General features: G+C 24.9%; 1 protein-coding gene across 2 annotated transcripts in view; it reads right to left on the bottom strand.

The window, feature by feature from the left end:
• Nucleotides 1–20,377, bottom strand: part of LOC129988117 (dedicator of cytokinesis protein 3-like) — a 54,322-nt gene that overhangs the window by 13,003 nt on the left and 20,942 nt on the right. For both annotated transcript variants that reach the window (XM_056096251.1, XM_056096252.1), the window contains exons 23-37: nt 17,220–17,320; nt 16,945–17,079; nt 15,850–15,961; nt 14,241–14,427; nt 13,151–13,395; nt 11,859–12,070; nt 11,084–11,162; nt 10,146–10,246; nt 9,070–9,128; nt 7,405–7,553; nt 5,865–5,950; nt 5,093–5,110; nt 3,262–3,363; nt 1,996–2,056; nt 605–847 (exon numbers count right to left, since the gene is read on the bottom strand). In XM_056096251.1, the coding sequence (XP_055952226.1) occupies nt 605–847; nt 1,996–2,056; nt 3,262–3,363; nt 5,093–5,110; nt 5,865–5,950; nt 7,405–7,553; nt 9,070–9,128; nt 10,146–10,246; nt 11,084–11,162; nt 11,859–12,070; nt 13,151–13,395; nt 14,241–14,427; nt 15,850–15,961; nt 16,945–17,079; nt 17,220–17,320 (1,890 nt within the window). The remainder of the gene's footprint in view (nt 1–604; nt 848–1,995; nt 2,057–3,261; nt 3,364–5,092; nt 5,111–5,864; nt 5,951–7,404; nt 7,554–9,069; nt 9,129–10,145; nt 10,247–11,083; nt 11,163–11,858; nt 12,071–13,150; nt 13,396–14,240; nt 14,428–15,849; nt 15,962–16,944; nt 17,080–17,219; nt 17,321–20,377) is intronic.

Genomic DNA, 20,377 nt, shown 5'->3' with positions numbered 1-20,377 from the left:
ATATATATATATATATATATATATATATATATATATATATATATATATATATATATATATATATATATATATTGATTAAAGAGACTAAACAGAACTTTTTAGCATTTGTTTTTCTCTTTTCAGAAGTTTTAAGAATATTTAAGGATTGAATTTAGGAAAATATACATATAAATGTGATTTATCTGCTTTGGAAATGAACTTGGAAAAGAAGTTCAGCCACTTAGATATTTAAATACTTTATATCAGTTGAATGGAATAAAAATTCATTTCTACCCCCCCCCCCAAAATCAATCAAAGAAAAACAATGGTAAAAAAATATTAAATGGTATATCGAAAATGTCTGATTCAAAATACAATTGTAAAAGAAACACTTAAATAAATTTTAAAAAAAAGATGAAATTTTAAAAAATGCTATGGGGGCTTTTCCCATAAAACGAAATAAGACTTAATAAACAAATAAATAAAAATAGAATTCTATATACATTTCCTACACAGAAATTTATGTATAAACTAATCATATATATAGATACTTCAAATTATAAACGATAAAAAAAATCAGCAAAGCATAAATGTTTGTCAAACCAGAAAGCAAAAGAGAACTAACCTTTCCTTTATCAAAATAATCAATGATTCTATGATAGAGGATTTCTTTACGCTGCCATTCTGGTTGCTGATTGTACCTATGATCAGCTGGTAGAGTAGTGTTAGAAAAGCTGAGCAAGTCGGCATGTAACTTCAGAGTGAAAGCAGCCTCAGTGTAATTCTCAGCAGGCAAATGCAGCTCACATAATTTGTAAATGTAACGTACATACATTTCCTTGCGATTAATTTCATTTTTATAGAAATTCTGCAAAAGAAATTCTTTTAAAGAAGCAATTAATACATTATCATTAAAATCTATTTAGATCAAGTACAATAAAGGGCAAATTATTTTAAAGAAATAATAATGTGGAACAGAGCCAGTAATATTGCACAGAATTAATAAAAATGTTGTACAGAAATATACAATTAATGCAGATTAAGAAATTATAATAATTTTCACAAAGTATAATAGGCTATAATATATTTTTCCTCTAAATCATGGATGTATTTGGCAACATAATGCAGAAAAAAATGAATTATCTTTATACTGTAATATATCTAACTTTTGACAAACAGTGAGTAAATCTTAAAACTGAAAATAATTAAATTACATTTCTATGATCAAAGGAAGACTATAGTTGTTGTTGTTGCATACAGCCGACCACCCCGCCACCACTGAACGTAGCAGTATCGACAGGATTTGTTGTGGCCGACTGCTATCTTGAGCATTGTCCATCCTTGCATTGACCGATTTGTCAAACTGAGATTCTCCACAAGGTAATTGGCCACAAAGTGGTCAAAGGAAGACTATAGTAAACTTATTCAGAATGACAACTTTATATGAAAATAAAAACAGAAATTAAATTTGCTTGAAAGTTAAATATCATTATTAATATTAAAGCTATGTGAACAATGAATTCACATCTAAAACTACTGAAACATGGAGATATACTTAAATAACAAATATTATGTACAGTTTTGCAATGAAAAACAAGTAGCATTAAATTTTTTTTACAGAATAAATTTTCTTATGATTTAAATTTTAATATGAATATTAAGTTAATATTAAAAAGAAATCTGATTTCAAATAAAATAAATTGCATTTAATTCATATATTAAATGAGTGAAAACTGATGTTGCAGTATAAACATTTAAATACATTTTTAAAGATTTTAGTCCCTGCTTTTAATAATTTTTTTTCTACATATGAGCAAATATATTACACCATAAATTATTTTATAAACAGTCTATGACACTGATGAATTGAATAATAAAACTGATCAAATAACCAAAACTGATTTTGAAAGAGACAAAAGTATTTTTTCAACCTAAATATCTTCATTAACTTTCAAAGTAAAAAAAAAAAAAAAAAATTACACAAATGTAACTGTACACATTTAATATTATGCCTACCAGGAGGTTAACTGTACAACTCATTCTTTTATCACGATTCTCTTCACCATCCATCACATTCCTATGATGAAAATAAAAGAAACATCATCAAATACTGCATCATAATTGCAGCTAAGCAAGCACAAATACTTAAATTCACATAAAAAATATACATTAATACAATTATGTCATCAAGAATTCAATAAAATAAATTATTTGCAGAAGAATAACAATATATCTATGTGTGTGAAATATATATAGAGATAGAAATAACCAAATAAAACATGAAATTCTATTAGAATGACACAATAATATTTAGTTAAAATAGTTACATATGTAACCATTTTCATTTTTAATGCTCCATTGATTATTTAATTTAATGAGATGCAATTTTAACAATTTTTTTTTTTTACATAAGAAGATTTATATTAAGCTATGCTAAAATGAGTTACTTTGACAATCAGTTTGCTTACTGGGAATATTGGATGCATTTTTAACCTCAAATAAATATTTCTTTGGTATAATTTGGTTTTCATGGTACTATAGCGAAGTATTCTTAAACATCAAATTCTAATAGGCAATTAATTCACTAATTTAGACATTTTAATCCTGTTTAATTCACTTATTCTGGCATCTTCCTAATAGCAGATCAGTGATCTCGTCTAAAATCTTAGGTTTAATGTAAAAGTGGATTTATAAATGCTGAATATACAGTTAATTCAATAATGTATTGGCTGAGATGAAATAGGCTTAGAGAAAAAAATTTAAGAAAAATGGAAGTTAAACAAGCATAAAATATTCCATGCAATTTATTTAAATCTCATAGAGGTTTTGCTACCTTTTGACTAAAAAGTCTAATGGAAATCTTTAATATAAAATTTCAAGCCAAGAGTATTATAATATATTTTTATGCATCAAAGTATGTTACAATAAAGAAAAGTAGTATTAACAAGAATAAACATTTAAAAAAAGTTTCATCATTGATAAATTGAAAAGTAACACCTTAAATACCATTAAATTGAAATTAAAAAAAACAACAAGACATGTAGTATTTCAAATTATGGTAAAAAAATTCAATGTCTTAATTACAACCAGATGTATTTTTCATTACAAGAAATTTATCGATGTATAAAAGAAGCTAACATACCTAGTATTATTTCTGTAAAAGAAACATACATTTTATATGCATATATAATTTTGAACAAAAGTCTTACAAAATATTTATTTTGTAAATATATGCAAAAATAAAGAGAAAATTTCACTTAAGGGATATTATTTTTGGCTTACCGGTAATCAAGCAGTCTTTCCAGAAGTCTTGTAATGGAATTTATGAATGCTATTCCATTTTCTTTCCAAGCAGGATCACTAGTTCGCACCTTTTCTAAAAGGCTAAAAGAAAATAATTCATGTAATTAAATTATTTATTAAATTAATAAAATTTCCTTTGATTTTTTTATAAAAGTTAAAAACAGGGTGACCAGCACTTCTGCTGTTTGATTTTTCCCGACTTTTCCTTGATATTTCCAGTTCTTTTTAAAGAAATTTCCCTGCCATTTTCCCGATGTATCTAATATCCACAAAATAATGTTGCTTTCTTTTCTTTTCATTATTTATTGCACAATATGTTTTTAACTGTATGTGAAAAATCGTTTCATTCCTTTAACTGAATTCAATGTAAAATAAAATTCAATGCTCAGAAAAAAAATAATCATTGAATTACAGATAAACTTCAATTATGTAAAATATTTTTTTTAAATATATTTATCAACACTAGAAGAAGCATGCCTATTTAGATGATCTTATAGCCAACCAGCTATATCTCAGAATTGTTTATTTAGATTTATTCATGAAAGATGAAGTGACAAAACATCAGTGAGTTGTTTTTGATAAGAATTATAGATTTAAAAAAAAATTCCAGCTTCAGAATAAATTCCCCTGATTTTCCCCAAATTTCGAAATTCCATGATGATTCCCGGCCAGCTGGCCAACCTGTAAAAAGTATAACCAATCAGCTATTGATAAAAAAATATATATAAAAAGGATTACTTTATAATAACTGCTGACTTTGTGCTTTAAAAGCTAGGCCACTATTAAGACTGTTTTTTTTTTCTTAGTTATGTAGTTGAGACCCAACAAACTTCCAGTACCATTAAATAACAGGGTACAATTAGAACAGTGAGTAAATGATTGAATGAGCATGAGGGAAAATTCAAAGTACTTCAAAGGTCTTGAAATTTTTTAAATAAATTCAATTAAGGATCTATTATACCATTTGAATCACATTATTTGTGCTCTTGATTATCACCCATTCATCATTTAATACCAGTCACTGTAATGGAGCTAACATGGTTATATATTTCTGTTATCACACATTATTGAGTGATTTTCATTTCAAATAATTGTTTTTCTCTCTACAGATGGGATTATTCCGGATATTATATGACATATTAATTTGATGCTTTTACCTTGCATTTTATAATTCTAATAAGTATTCACAAATATTTTAATATCTAACACATTATATGTAGGAATGTTAATATGTCACTTACTGAAGACACTATAATACCCTGACATATATTGCATTGCCCTATTGTAAAGCCCTTGATTTTCTTTTCTCACCCAAAAATCTCCTATTTTAATATATGATACAAATGGAAAATTCATTATAAAATTTTAAAAGCTTTTTCAAAACTCTCTTGTAACAGAAGACACGGCCTGTCTACTTGAGCAATTATATTTAGAAGTTGATAGAAATAATGTTAGGAATTATTGGACTCACAAAACAAAGAGATCAAAAACAATAATTAACAGACATGGCAGAGAAAATCAATTTCATAAAAGATGAGACTTCAGATTCATGCTCTTTTTTTGTTGGCCCTACCAGTTATGCAACTTCAGAATATAATTGTAACTACTAGAACTCACCAGAAACTCTTTCTAAATACTAGACATTTGTTTTTAACATGCCCCAAAGCATATTATATAATCCAATATCTAACCCTATAATAAATATCAATGCATAAAATAATCACAATGTTTTCTTTGAAGTTAAAGCATAGTGGCAAAGTAAAAGAAATAAAAACTTATTTTTGAAACAGAAAATCAAAAGTAAACTTACACAGCACTCAGATGTTCCCTACAGCAACATGAAAAAGAAACAAAATTAGAATAAAATTTAATTCAAATATTTATATTTTGTGGCACAGATATTTATTTTTATAGTATAAATTTATTTCATACATTTTTTTCTTTCTAGAAATTAAAGATAAAACTAATTAATTAAAGAAAATAAAAGGAAAATATCTAAATCTATAATTAAAATTAAATTACAATAAATGTATACAGTTTCCCATATAAAAAAAATCTAGAACTTTTCTTCAGTCTCAAAATTACTTAACACAAAATGCATAATATATTTTATTTTCTATCCTTTTTCAATATGATTTTATAATTTGTAAAAAAGAATACAGTTTAGAAAATGAATAAAATTCTCATGCATTATAAAATACACTTTCAAAACTCATTCATATTTAAAAAAAATATTAGAAAAGCTAATTGATATTTTTTAACATTAAATACTGTAGAATTATAATTACTAAAATATTAAAATATCTTTTGGACGATTAATTGAAAAATAGTTATTTAGTAATAAATTATTAACTTAAAATGTTGTTTTAGAAAAGATTAAAGTATAATAAGGTATGAGTAAATTACTAATTAAAAACATATTAAATAACATTATTTATTTCATTCATTATTTTCTTTTTCTGTTTGACAAAATAATTAAAAAATTAAAATCAGAATAATGAAAATCAAAAGAGTAAGAGTTAATGATTAAAAGAGTTATTTAGAGTAAATGATTACACTAAAATATAAAAATGTCTACTCACATTGTATTAAATAGTTGTCTATACTCATCATCACATTTATTATCACTGACCAAAATATCTAATTTATCAATTAATTCAGATTCCACCTATAACAAATAATGCAAAAGCATAACTAGAAGTTAAAAAAAAAAAAAAAAAGGAAAAATTATTTTTCAAACACTTACTCCATGCAGTAAATAGATAGCAAATTTATTAAAAATCATATTAACCAAACTAGCTATCAATTTTAATAGGATATGCAAGTCTTTTGATGAGATATATTATTCTTTTAAAAATTGAAAAAAAGCAAAGTATCATCATAAAAAAAAAAAGGCTGGTCCATCTTTTGATTCAACCAAACATTATAATAAATTTAACTCAATGAAGAAAAAAGTGCTCAGTTGTTTCATGAATCTACCAAAAATAGTTAAAAAAGGATATAATTAATTAAAAGATTTTTTATTTTAAATGATGTGTCATCAAATTTTGTCTAGAATTATAGCTACTTTTTAAAGAAAAAAAATAAATGTAGAATTTAGTTACACTATCAATGTATACCAAAAACTTTTCCTAACAAAAGTTATTTAAATTTGTCACAAAAATGGTACAGAAAACTCTCATTTGTTGAAAAGATATAATAATGGAAAATAAAATTTTGCAGTAAATAATCTGCATAACACGTTATAGTTTACAAAAGCACCATCTAATTGAACATCTTCACACAAAATGCTGTAGTAAATTAATATAGGAAGATGAAAAAAAGTTATGAAAGTGAAATTCAATACAAATAATTTAAAAGCAATATATATAACTGATCAAAATAAATGAAAAATGAAAACATATTTGTGAATAAAAAAACATGAAGAAATTAAAAGAAAAACAAATTTTGTATGGAATATTTATAATGTATCAAGTACAATACATTGTATGTAATGTATCAATTGGAGCAAGCTCATGAGGCTTGTCATGTTAGAATAAAGAACTTTCTGAAGAAGAAAAGAAAAGTGATAAAGATACTATATTCTAATATTTTTTTGAAAACTGATGAATAAAGTAAGGATTTTTTTCACCTAATTGTTCTATACTGTACAGAAAATGTTTAATACCTTTGGTGGTTCACAATCATTTCATCTCCTGATGAACAAACAATGTGTTGATCACTGTACTTCCCAGTCTGTTTTTACTTTCAATGTTATTTTAATAATTTATTTTCACAGTGTTCCTTTTTTCCAACAATTCATAAAATTTGTAGTCAGAATCATTCAAAAATATTTGTCAGAGTTATATTACAAATATTAAATAAATAATAATAAATTAAGTAATTATAAGTAATTAAGTAACAATAACAACTGAAGAAATAAAATTAAGCAAGCAATAAATTGCTTTTTTTTTTTTTTTGTATAAGCTGTATCTATGCATAAAAACCTAAACCAGATGTAAAGAATTTTCATATCTTTTTTGAAATTTTTCATACATAATTTTCAACAATAATATGAATGTGAGTATTTACAGATGAAACAAAAAAAATTCAACATAATATTTAAATCAAAGACTATTTTACCTGCTTGAAATTTCCACGAACTTTTTGCTCACAGTCCATCATATCAAAGAAGATTGGTAGAGTTGCTTTACGCAAATCAACTTCAGGCACAAGAGTGACTTCTAGGAAAGGCCCAACCATAGCAGGAATAAAGAAAATTTTATGATCCCCTAGAAATATGGAAAGAAATGATATTATTAACAACACAAAAGTATAAAACAATTCTATGTATTAGCACACATCTTATTACTATAAATTAATAAGATTATTAATATATAGTTATTACACATAGAGTACTGACAACAACACTGTAGGCTCCAAGAATAAGAAAGGTATGCACATTTTTTAAAAACAAAATAATTTTTAACATAGAATCCTTTCAAAATTTTAAGTTGCACCTAAAATAAACATATATAAATATTTGCACAAAACATGTGCAGTATAAATTTTTTTTTCTCATCAAAATGCACATTATTTTAAAAATATTTATTATCTGTATAGATTTACTGAAATTTTATTCAAAATAGCATCTCAGGAATTTCATCAACAGATCTTTGGGATCTTGCAAAGAAAGATATAAATACTATAGCTAAAAAGTGTTTTATAACAAGCCTTTTTCATTGGGCAATTAAAGAAAAATACATTAAAGTTTTAAAAGAAAATAAGAATCAGAGCAGTTGTTTTTGCATATTTAATTATACAAATAATAAATTTTTAAAAATCTGTTTGTGAACATCACATTTATTTACAAAAGTATTTATGGTAGAATAAAATCTTCAGATTATAACCATCAAATTATTGTTAAATTTTAATTCTGATTAAATGACTTTTTAAAAGAGCTATTATAATACACAACAGGATGTTTTAAGAAAATAGTATCAAAAAATGAAGTTATGGGATGGAACACACACACACACACACACACACACACACACACACACACACACACACACACACACACACACACACACACACACACACACACACACACACACACACACACACACACACACACACACACAAAGGATTCTCTGAGTAACTAAATCCTCCCTCTCTTTTATTTTATTTCATTATTGTGCAATCAAATAATTCTCAGATTGAATATATCCATATTCAGATAATTAACAAATTTATTTTTATTCTTACAAAGGATTTTTCAGAGAGGAATTAGGATTAATACTTAAAGGTAATTGTTACTATTTATGTTTATCAGCATCATTAACATTTTATCTTCTCAATATAGAATGATTTATTACTCTAAAATAACCATTTTGGCTTAATTTCAAATAGCTTACTAAATCTATTAGATTTTTGTTCTTAAAAACATAAAAAGCAAAGCAAAACAATAAATGTTTTTTGCAATGTAATGTCTAATGGAATTTTAATTTCATAAATAAAGTAAAAAATTTCCCATAAAATATGTCAAAAACAAATATGATTTTAAAAGGTTTTAAAACAGCAAATATTTAACTCCTAAAAGTAAAAAAAAAAAAAAAAAGTTATATTTTTACGTATTTTTAAAAATATTGCTTATTGTTTGCATACTTCTAACAAATACTGCTTATGATATCATATTAAATTATCAGAATGAAACCCTTCATAAGTGTTCCTTTTTATATTACAATAGATAACAAATACAAAATAAATAAATAAATAAAATAAAATAAAAAGAAACATCGACATTACCAAGCTTATCCCACATTGATAATATTTGAAAACCCATCAATACTCGTAAATCACCATACCTACAAAATAAAAATATTTCACATATTATAAACAAATATTTTATAACATTTGTATATCACAAAAATTAATTTAAACACTTTAAATAATCTACAATACTTGCATTAAAAGTTTCAGAAAATCTAATAATTCAAGATTTAACAAGCATTTTAACCTAACCATTTTTACTTTTATGCATAGTAGAACATCAATCAGTGGGATTAGGTGGAACAAACTATGATCTGTATAATTGAATAACAAGATAATTGATAAAAAAAATGTCACTATTTGCAAAAAAGATGAAAAATATTATTGGTGCATATAACATATTAATTTAATAACTATTAATATTGTGGTTCACATTTTAGTCACTTGCACAATATTAAAATATCATTGTTTAAACATATCAATCAAAGCCAGCTGTTTTTTTTTTTTTTTAATATTTTTATTTGTTTTCAGTAGGAAAAATTTTCTATATGGATTTTTTTTTCCTTTCTGTACTTAAAATGATTTGGGTAAATAGCAGTCTGGTTAACTGGAGATCTACATAGGAAATATTTTTCAAAATGAGAATTTCATATATTATCAATGAATTATTTTCTCTCCTACCATGAAAAATATTTTACCATTATGTGGCTTTTAATTTCAAGTTTTTAGTTAATAAAGAAAAAAATATCAAAAGTTGAAAGATACTGCATAAAATAACTATAGTAAATATAAATATTGTTCTTTTTAAATTTTAACCCTTGTTAATCTCCACATCCTACATACTAAATATTAGATAACATTAAATTAGGTTAGATTAAATTCATGCATTATTTCTTTTTCTAAAATGATAAAATATTGAAAAATCGAATGCAAAGGGGGGGGGAACCCTTAAATATAAATCAAAAACTAGTGATATAACATTAAACAAATATCAACTGTATCTAAATACAGAATATTAAAAATATATGAATAATATTACATATAGAAGTTTATAAAATAAATAGAGCTATAAATCATATTTTTAAAATATTAAGATAGACACAAAAACATACTTCTCTATTATTTTCTCTTTTTTTACATCAGAAAAGGTTTCCAGTTGTAAAGCTGGTTGGGTTAAAAAATCGACAGCAAGTGAAAAATAGCTGCTCCATAACTACAAATTCAAACAAACAATCATTTTTAACAAGAATTCAAAATTAACAAAAAAAAAAAAAAAAAAAATGTAAAGCAATGAAATTTTCTAATGAAAAATACATATAAATGTTTTGTTTTCCAAAAGAAATGTATCATTCAAGTGCAAGTCTATTTAATCTCAATATCCAAATCACAAATTCAATACAAGGAACAATGAATAATCAATGAAATTTTTTAAAGCAAAAATATAATAACATAATTCTAATTAAAAGATGTTAAATCTCAAAATGTCCTCAACTAAACATTTTCATTAATATCTCTAAAAATCTATGGAATTATCAAGTAATTTTTCTTGACAATAGTAAATTTATTCATCTTATGATTTATTTCAAAATTCAGTTTATAATAGACAAAGTTGCAAAATATTTAGCAACAATTTATAATTCTCTTACATAATCACTGCCTTTGGCAACCAGATTGGTGGCTGAGATTATTGATTTTTTTTAGACTGTTAAATGATTATTATGAAATCCATTAAAAATTATCTAGTTATTTGATATAAATTAAAAAACATGCATTCAATCAAATTATTCTACATAAATTACTATATGTGCAAATTAAAAAAATTTATTTATTACAAAATAACAGCAGAAGTGAAAATTAATGACCGAGTTAAAAGCATATGATTGAATGTTCTGATGGATAAGCTAAAATTCTATCCTAACGTTTAAAAACATTCGGTTAATGCAAAGAATCAATGATTTGAGATTTTTGAACTTTATTTTTTATCTTGAAATTGAAGAATAATTCAGAAATTATGCAAAATTGCTAACATAAAAAATAAATATTAATTTACTTGTTCATCAAAGTCCAGTCCATCTAAAAAATCTACAGTTAAAGGCTGCGAGAATTCTTGAAGAGCACAGAGAATGACACTATAATAAAGAAAAGGAGAATAAATAATTATTTTTTTCATTGAAATACTAATAAAAAATCTTTTAAGAACAGAAAACAAGATTAACACTTCCAGAGGCAGCTGTTTAATATGAAACCATCTTTGTAAGAGCCCTTTTTTATACCAAATAATTGTACTTAAATTATTATTTAAAAAACACCTAAAATTTGATGATAATAACAAACAGTAGCCCAGGTTTTAATTTTTTTCTTTATGATTTAATGTACTAATTAGTAACAATTGCCTATTGTTACTTAAAATCCTGAAAAGATTAAGAAATGCAACACAACTTCGATATCCGACATCCAACTAATTATACATTTAAGTATAATAATTAGTATTATAATAAAAATTAAAAAAAAAACAAATATGTAAATATAAACAAAAAGAGTATAAAATGTAAAATTATTTTTATATATTACTAAGTAAAAATTCAGGAATTGAATGAAAAATGTGTAATTAATGCTGTAAGTAAAATGAATTTTTTACTTTCATTTACTTAAAAAAACTGAAGGAAAGCAAATAATTACTAATTTTTGTTAGATGTAAGAAATCTAATAGAATTCTGAATTTAACAACTAATAAAAATAATCACTGATTTCTACAAAGCAAAAAATGAGTCACGATCCTGATATTTTAATCAATTATCAAGAAATGTTAAAAGCAAAATAATTACTGATTAGTAAGCATTCGCATCATAATCCAGTCAGATGGGAAAACATCTTGTTTCACAAAGCTATGGAAGACAATAAAAACACTTAGTAAAAATTCTTTCAACTGCCTTCGATCTCGCCTTTGTCGCACATTACCAAATTTTTCCCACAAATGATTATAGTGCTGATCTTCCATCAACCGCAAAAGAGCTACCAAACAAGCTACCAATGGACCCTGTAAAAAATAAACAGTGTGAATAAGAACAATAGAAGATTACATAATTTTATATTTAAAATATCTTACACATAAAACATCATATATTTGCATAATCTATAAAGTAATTTTCAATTCTAAAAACTATGATTTCATATAAAATTTAAAAATTTTATTTTTTAAGAATTAAATTCAATACTCATGAAACTAATTATCACTGCATCTGAAAATATTATGTATAACTCTAACTAGATTGTTCTGTGACAGTCATTTTAGTTTTTAAATAACTAAAAAAAAAAAAAAAATTTAATATTTTTAAACTACTATAGTACAAACGATGTCTTACAGTTGGCTTGGTTAAAGACTTTGATACTGATAAATTAAGATAACATTTATTTATTTATTTTTTACAAAAACTGAAGAACAAAAATAATCTGCAAATGTTATTAATACTAAGCATTAAGCTAACATAAGAATATACATGGCTGCTTTCTGAAAAATTAAAATTATAAACTTATTTTCATCAAAATTTTCAAAAATCTAAAATTAACTTCAAAAATCCTTCAATTTTTTCAGGAATTGAATAATTCCTGATTTCAGGAATTGAATAATTCCTGATTTCAGGAATTGAATAATTTCATTTGTTCTATCTACAAAAATAAAATTAATATTAATTGTTCAATTAAAAAATATTGGTATAAAAATAAATGTAAGTAATAGTACAAGCAAAATGCTTGAAATTAGAAGACTAGTATTCATAGTAAGCAAAATCACTAAATAAAGAAACAATTTATTTCATATTAACTACAATTTAGAAATATGAAAAAAAAAAACTATTTAACACTATTTATTTAATATATATATATATACTGAAAATTCACTGCAATCATAGGTTAATGAAAAATTAATAACATACAGACTTTTACTTAAAATGTTGGAATAGTATAAACTGATATGATTAGATTTCAGTGGAAAAGAAAATTAACATCAAAGGAAAAAATATTTTTTTTTTGTTGACATTTTATGAAATCAAATATGACAAAGCAAATAATATGTATAAATAAATGAAAAAATAAACAATATGCATATCAATCAGCTTACCATAACTGGAGATGAACGATCTATGTCCTTAACACAATAAATCAAAGTTTCTAAAAGGACAAGGACTAAAATTTCCACTTCTCGACTAACAACTGAACGATGTTTTTGTTGTATCTTAGAATGCTCATGATGCAAATAAGTTAGCATGTCTCCCAAGATAGTGGCACACATGTTCAATTCTTGGTGCTGTAGCATATGCTTTTTCAAGTGCCTAGTGAATACTTCAAACAGTTCCACTCTGGAATCTATAAAATATATTTTTAAAATATCAATAAATATCTAATATAAGAAAAAGTTTCAAAATCTTACATAGCTATCTAAGAAGTATTTAATAAGTAATGTGACAATGAAGCAAAAATAGAAAAGTTTTTACTGAAAATGAATTCCCATTAAATTATTCTGCTTTGCCAGTTAACTATACATGCCCTCTGATGCCCTACTTCTGGCTGGATTTTTTTTTTCTTTAGATCTTTCTATACTTTATTAACATTTCTCATGGCAGCCTTAGGATTTTTATTGATTGAACAACTGCTATAAGTAGATTTTATGTATGAAATTTATGAGCTAAACATGAGGAATTATAAATACATAATAAGTTCAAGATTTCAGTTAAGATTTTGGTCAATTTTTCTTGAATAATATTCTTCAAAAAATCATGCTGAACAGTCAAGATGCTAATACACAACAATTTAATTATACTTAACTGATAACTAGGCCTCAAGTTTGTAATATTCTAATTACAATTTAGAAATAAGGGGAAAAAAATCACTAAACTGCAGCAATATGGATATGAAGCTAATGTCTTACAAATAATAATTACAAAAATATTGGCATGATTATTTTTTAATTATTATGATTTTACATTGAATGCATTTATTTTACACAACCAAAGTATATTTCACAGAGATAAATTAAAGATTTAACTTTAACCTTAAAATTTAAGAAAGCAATCAAATAAATTGACATTCAATGCAAATTTTTTTTTTTTTTTACACGAATCAAGAATAAATACAAAATTAAGTTTTAATTGTAATGAGTTTTATACAAATTTCAACTTTATGTTTAGAATGGAAACTAAATGAATAATTACCAATATTTTGAAATATTTCACTTTTCACAGTATCATGAATGCAGCGCAATTTTGCCTGGACTAAAGCTACATTTGGCTCAGGCGGTAAGCAGTCAATAGTCAGTTTCACTATCTTTGCTACTTCTTGAACTGGGAGAACATTCAGAAGTTGGACATAAATCTGACCAAAGCTGGACACTAATGCAATCTAAAATATAAAATAAATATTTTTCATGTGTTATTCTATAGTAAAATCTTTAAAATTATGAATATTCTCAGATTTTTTTGCATTTTGTTTAAACTAACTTCAAAGGGAGTACATATTTTATAAATTTCATTCTGAATTTTAAATATAAACTTTAATGATTATTTAGAGGATATTCAGTTCAGATATCTATTTTAAGGATAATCAGTTATTTTAGATATATTTTCAAAATTCATTTTAACTCAATAATAGATCAAAGCAATAATGACAATATACAATTGTTGTTTTTTGATATTTTAAGTAAATTGAATATTAAATCAGAGAACACTTTTTAAGAATGATATTCAAATTATTAATTGTTTGTAATAATCATACAAAATTTTCGCCAGTAGCAAAATAACCATAACCAAAACTTTTGTAAGAAATTAAGAATAAGAAGGATTAAGAAGAATCATAACACTTTATTAACAATATTACAAACAAAAAAATCATTACCATAAAATTTATAAAAATTTTATACATCTAAAATAACTATGAAGATTTTGTTATTTTGTTGGATAAGTGGGGGGAAAAAAAAGGTATAACCAAAGCACTACTCAAATTTTGATCAAATGTTAAATTTGATAATATATCCTTGTTAACTTAATTTTCAGCTATGAATAACTTCAAAAAGAATCTTTAAATTATTCAGTCTATGTATTTTATAACTGCATTCTTAAATGAAAGAATCAACAATATAGACATTTAGTTATCAACTCTAAACCTTTACATAATTACTTTTTACTAGTTATTTACACTAATATATTTCTCATAAAAGAGCCTAGTTAAATACAATGATATTTAATATAATAAATAAGCAATATACAAAACTTTTTTTCTCTCTTCTTTTGTCTCTTAAGATCTCAAGGGCTATTTGGTTCTGATACATTAGATGCAATAAAACATTTAAAAGAAATTGAAAGATTTAAAACAGATAAGTAATTTTTATGGCTTTAGAATATAATTTTTAAGCTAGATTACACAATAATTATTTCTGCTCACTGAAAAATTTGGCATATAGTTCATTGTTTTACATATATTAAACACATTCGGGTACTATTTATAATGGTATTATTCTTTCTTTTGCAAGTAGCTCTTAATATATATTAAAAAAAAAAACAAATTATAATGCAAAGTTTATTGTAGCTTTAATGATTATTTGGAAATAATGCCAATTTTTTCATTTTTTGAAAAACATAAAAAATTCCAAATATTAAATCATCTATACCTTTTTTAATGTTAAAGTTTCTCACCCTTCTAAGGTCAATACATATTTTAACACTTAATTTTTTTACTAATAAAATTAATTAACTACACAAAAGCAAAATACTATTCTCATTCGAAGGGGAAAAAATTATATAAATGAATTTAAAGATTCTTAGATACCTGTGTGGGTAAGATAATGAGATCGTGGTTGATTGCCAGCATACGATTGAAGGAGTTGAACAAGGAGTAAAGATCTGCTTTAAAAGCTTCTTCACTTTGATCGCCAGTGGCCCTGTGAAAATGTAAAATATAATAAGGAAAATGCATACATTAAGATAATAGTTTAAAAATTAATTAATTAAAAAATGATTTATAATAGAAGTAAAATAAACTAATAGACAAATATGGTAATGAATCTGTTATCAGATTATATTTACATATATATTTTAGTTAGATATATAAATTAGAAAATAGGCAACACTTAGAATTATATTTTTTAATAGAACTATGATGCTATGAATTTTGACTCTGTTAAGATGGTTCATATATGCAATGATTAGAAAATGAATATGATTATTAAAATAACATATTATTAATGTCTATCAAAATTTAATACCCCAATTTTTTTCTAGGGTGGAGGAATTATGAACATTTTGTTATACATAAGATGTTCTATTGAAATTAAATATAATCAGTACTAGCTGGTCACTAAAGGCAGTTAATATTTTAATAATGATAGCAAAACATCATGCTCATTGATTTTAGATGCAATGCTTTTAATAAAGTCATAAAGCCCCTATAAATATTTAATCAGATACTTGATAGTGAAAATTTTTACTCCCAGTGAAAAGAATGCTGATTTATTACCATTTTTCAATTCTCCAATCTGGTGTATCATATCAAGAGACTTAATGAATAGATGCTCTAATGATGCTAAACAACTAATAATCATGAGAATATGAAAAATTAAAAATTGCTAATCTCAAATAAAACAAAATAAAAATTAATTGATACTAAAAACAGCTTGGGTAACTTTATAAACTATGAATAATGAGAAATTCTCATGGAAATGTTTTAAACAGGTAGGTTTCAATGATTATTCATATTTATTCATAAAAAATGTGAATGAATTTTGGAGATCCTATTAGTAAAAATTCTTAATCTTTTTGTACATTCTGTGCTTCAAAATTTTTCATAAATCATGGATTTTAGATTTTTTTGCTAAAGATATCAGTAAAAGACATAATAAAAATCAACAAGCTTTAAAAGTCTTACCTAGCAAACAATATTCTTGATTGTATAATAAATTTAAAAATGTATTCTAAAGAGCGAAAACACTTTTGAATGGCATCTTGTTTATCAGCATCTCGTACTAAATCAGCACAATGCTTCACACAGCTGATTAATCCCCTGAATAGAAGAAAATTTACCATCAGAAAAATCCATTGAATTAGAAAGAAAAGTGTAAAACTATAAATACATTTTAAGGAACTAAATATATAATTTGAACAACAATACTTTAAATTTAATTTAGCAATGGATTTTCATACTTGTACACCAAAGCTGCAGCAAAATGTCCAGTTATATAAGCATCCATAACAGGCTTAAAGTGTTCAAATTTATTATCTTCCAAGAGACTTAAGATGTGAACCTGTAAAAACAACAAAAAATTAATACAAATACACACATTTATTGTCTTAAGTTATGTTTTGTATTTATTCATACAATAAATGTTTTAGCACTTTAATCACTTCATGTATCAATTTACTATAACTGTTTGGTAACTCCGATGCATCTCAAATTATTACTCATTTTTTATTTATTAGTAAATCCAAAACATATATAAAGAAAGACATCCATGACCCCTCCCCCTCCATAAAAAAATCAAAGCATTATATTTAATGAATTTTAAAAATATCAATTTTGAAATAGCTTAAAAGCAAAATATTTTCAGTTATGTATAATACATTGTATTAAAAATACAGATTAAATCAGTTAAGCTGAATTTCATACTAAGTCAATTACTAAGTAAAATTTCATATTGTGAGTTCTTAAAAAATAAAATGCTTCCTAAATATTAAAAACATAATATTATGACCTTCTGCATCAAACTTCAAATGATAATTTTGCTATTCCTTTACAAGTTAGGCAAAAAGTTACATCTTTCTGAATAATCTGCAGAATTATCTTCTTTATTATTATTATTTATATATATGTTACGGCCAAAGCCCGAAGTAAGGCCAGTTCGCGAATTGGCTGCCCAATTCGCGAACTGACCAAGAGGTTTGGCCAAAGTCCGAAATACTTGCAATTAATATTGTATTTTCTACGTTGGCTGGCCATTTTGTGAAGTGGCCAGGAATCCCTATAAATAAAGCTCAATGTATGTTTGTGCATGTGTGTGTGTGCGTATGTTGGCACTCTACAGTCCAAACCGTTTGACATACAGTTATCAAATTTGGCATATATATACCTTGGAGGTCGGGAATGTGCACCGTGGAACGATTTTTAAAATTTTTTAATTAGAATTTTAATTAAAAATTAAGCGTTATTTCGGCGTTTTGTCGCTATAACCAGAAAATATTACAGCACAAAATCGATTTTTGCATCAAATTAAAGCTTTTTTAATTAAAGCTTAAAATTTAATTTATAAATTATGCTTAGATTAAATTATGCAAAAATTTAATCTGCATGAGCACGTCAAATTAAAAAAAAATTAGCTTTTATCAACGTGTCGCCATCACATTGATAGAAGTTTAAATTAAAAAATAAATCAACTATTATTGCAAGTTTAATAAACAAAATTGTAATTTTTAGCAGGTGTCTGTATAAAAGGAAAAAAAAAAAAAATGAAATAAGATATTTTCTGAAAAGTAAAAGGAGGAAAAGTTTTCTATGAGCTTTGATAATACGTATATTATTAATTCAATAAAACAATTTAATTTAAGGCAAACATAGTTTAATATACTTAGGATAATCATTCTAATCAGTGACCATCAGCTAATTTGGGGCAAACATTTGCTAACAAAATGGTCTAAAGGGACTAAATAATTATATTTAATATAACTTTCTTTAATCAATAAATACTTTGATGAACCAGGAATTTTAAATTTTTACATAGGTCCTCTGCCCTTTGAATCATATTTAACAAAATATTCTTGAGACACCAATATTTTTAATAAAAATTGTTCAACCAACTAAATCAATCCCTAAAAATGACTGATTTATGAAATTTCAATATCACTCTTCTATAAAAACTGGCGATTTTAGACTACTTCAACGACTGTCTCAATGAAGATACACTAATCCTCTGCAGGATTTCTTGACAGTGATTGGCCTGTGATTATAAAAATGTTGATTATTCTAAAACTGATGCATAAAAACTTCATAAATCGGTCCGATTCATCGCAGAAGATAAGGACGTTTATTTATTTATTTAAAAGTTGGTGTCAAGAGTATTTCGTAGAACATGGTTCCTTGGGACCAAAGGATTGTGTAAAATTTAAAATTCGTAATTTTTTCATAAGTTCATTTATTGACTGAAATAAAATAAAATATTTTTATTTGCATCGTCCTTTTGAAAGTAAAAAATTAATTTTACGAGGAAACAGAGAAATTTTTGTTGAATAATTCTTTAAGATATATAAATTATTCTGCAATGCACATATAATTTCATTGCCAAAAGACTCTGATTTCAATTTTTATATTTAAAAAAAGACATGGTTAGCTTGAATATAAAAAGCTTTTATATTGATTGCAGTTTAACATTTCCACTCTAATTTAAAGTAGAAATTTTATTTATACTGACAGAACATTAGAGAAAGTAGTACAATGAAACAGAACTGTTTAAGGCCTACATAAAAGTACGACTGAATCATATAACTACCAAAATATGAAGCTCAAAAATATTTTGCAGAAAAAGCTACTAAGAGAACAAGTTACATTAATTGAAAATTTTAGCGATCATTAATACTGGTGAACTGGCTGGTCGCCAAAGGCAACAATTTTAAATAAATATAATGACATTCATATATAAAATATAAATAAGGACATGTTGTAGGTGAAATTCGACAGATGGCGCCAACAAAGAAATATCTTTAAATGATATTAATAACAAAACTATTTGTCCTTCATATTTGTTTTAATTAGCCCTTATTTTTGCTATTTGCCTTTGCAAAAAATTTCATATTTTTTGAAGCGATATTTTGGGAGACAATGTGATCTGGGATCTTTAACATTAGGTCCATGGAGCAGAAAAAGACTAAGGATCACCCTTAAAGGTAATTGAAAACTGAATACTCAATTTGCCTTTGTATTTATACACTATATGCAACGCCTTTGCTCAAGATATAATTCTTTCATTTTAAAGGGCGCAAATCTAATCTTCACGTTATCATGTTGTTACGGTATATACGTTCACTGAATAATTTCTATTATGGCTTTAATATGAGAACAGAATAACACGATATCATATTTTTATATATTACAAGCTTATTTTTAACTCAGAGGTGTCACTTATATTTGAACTCGTTTCTGAAACAATTGTACTTAAAAAAAAAACAGTGCACAGAAGTACTCATTTTTAACAGGGTGTAAAACAATCTGCTCTTTCTTCCTACTTTGGCCGATCGTTCCAAGCCATTTTGCGAATTGGCCGGCCAAAGCCCGCAATCAAGAAAAGATTGGACATTGGTCAGTAAGTTTACAG

This window comes from Argiope bruennichi, chromosome 10 (assembly GCF_947563725.1).
Source record: "Argiope bruennichi chromosome 10, qqArgBrue1.1, whole genome shotgun sequence".
NCBI classification, from domain to species: Eukaryota; Metazoa; Arthropoda; class Arachnida; order Araneae; family Araneidae; genus Argiope; species Argiope bruennichi.
This window is presented reverse-complemented; position numbering and strand designations above follow the sequence as displayed.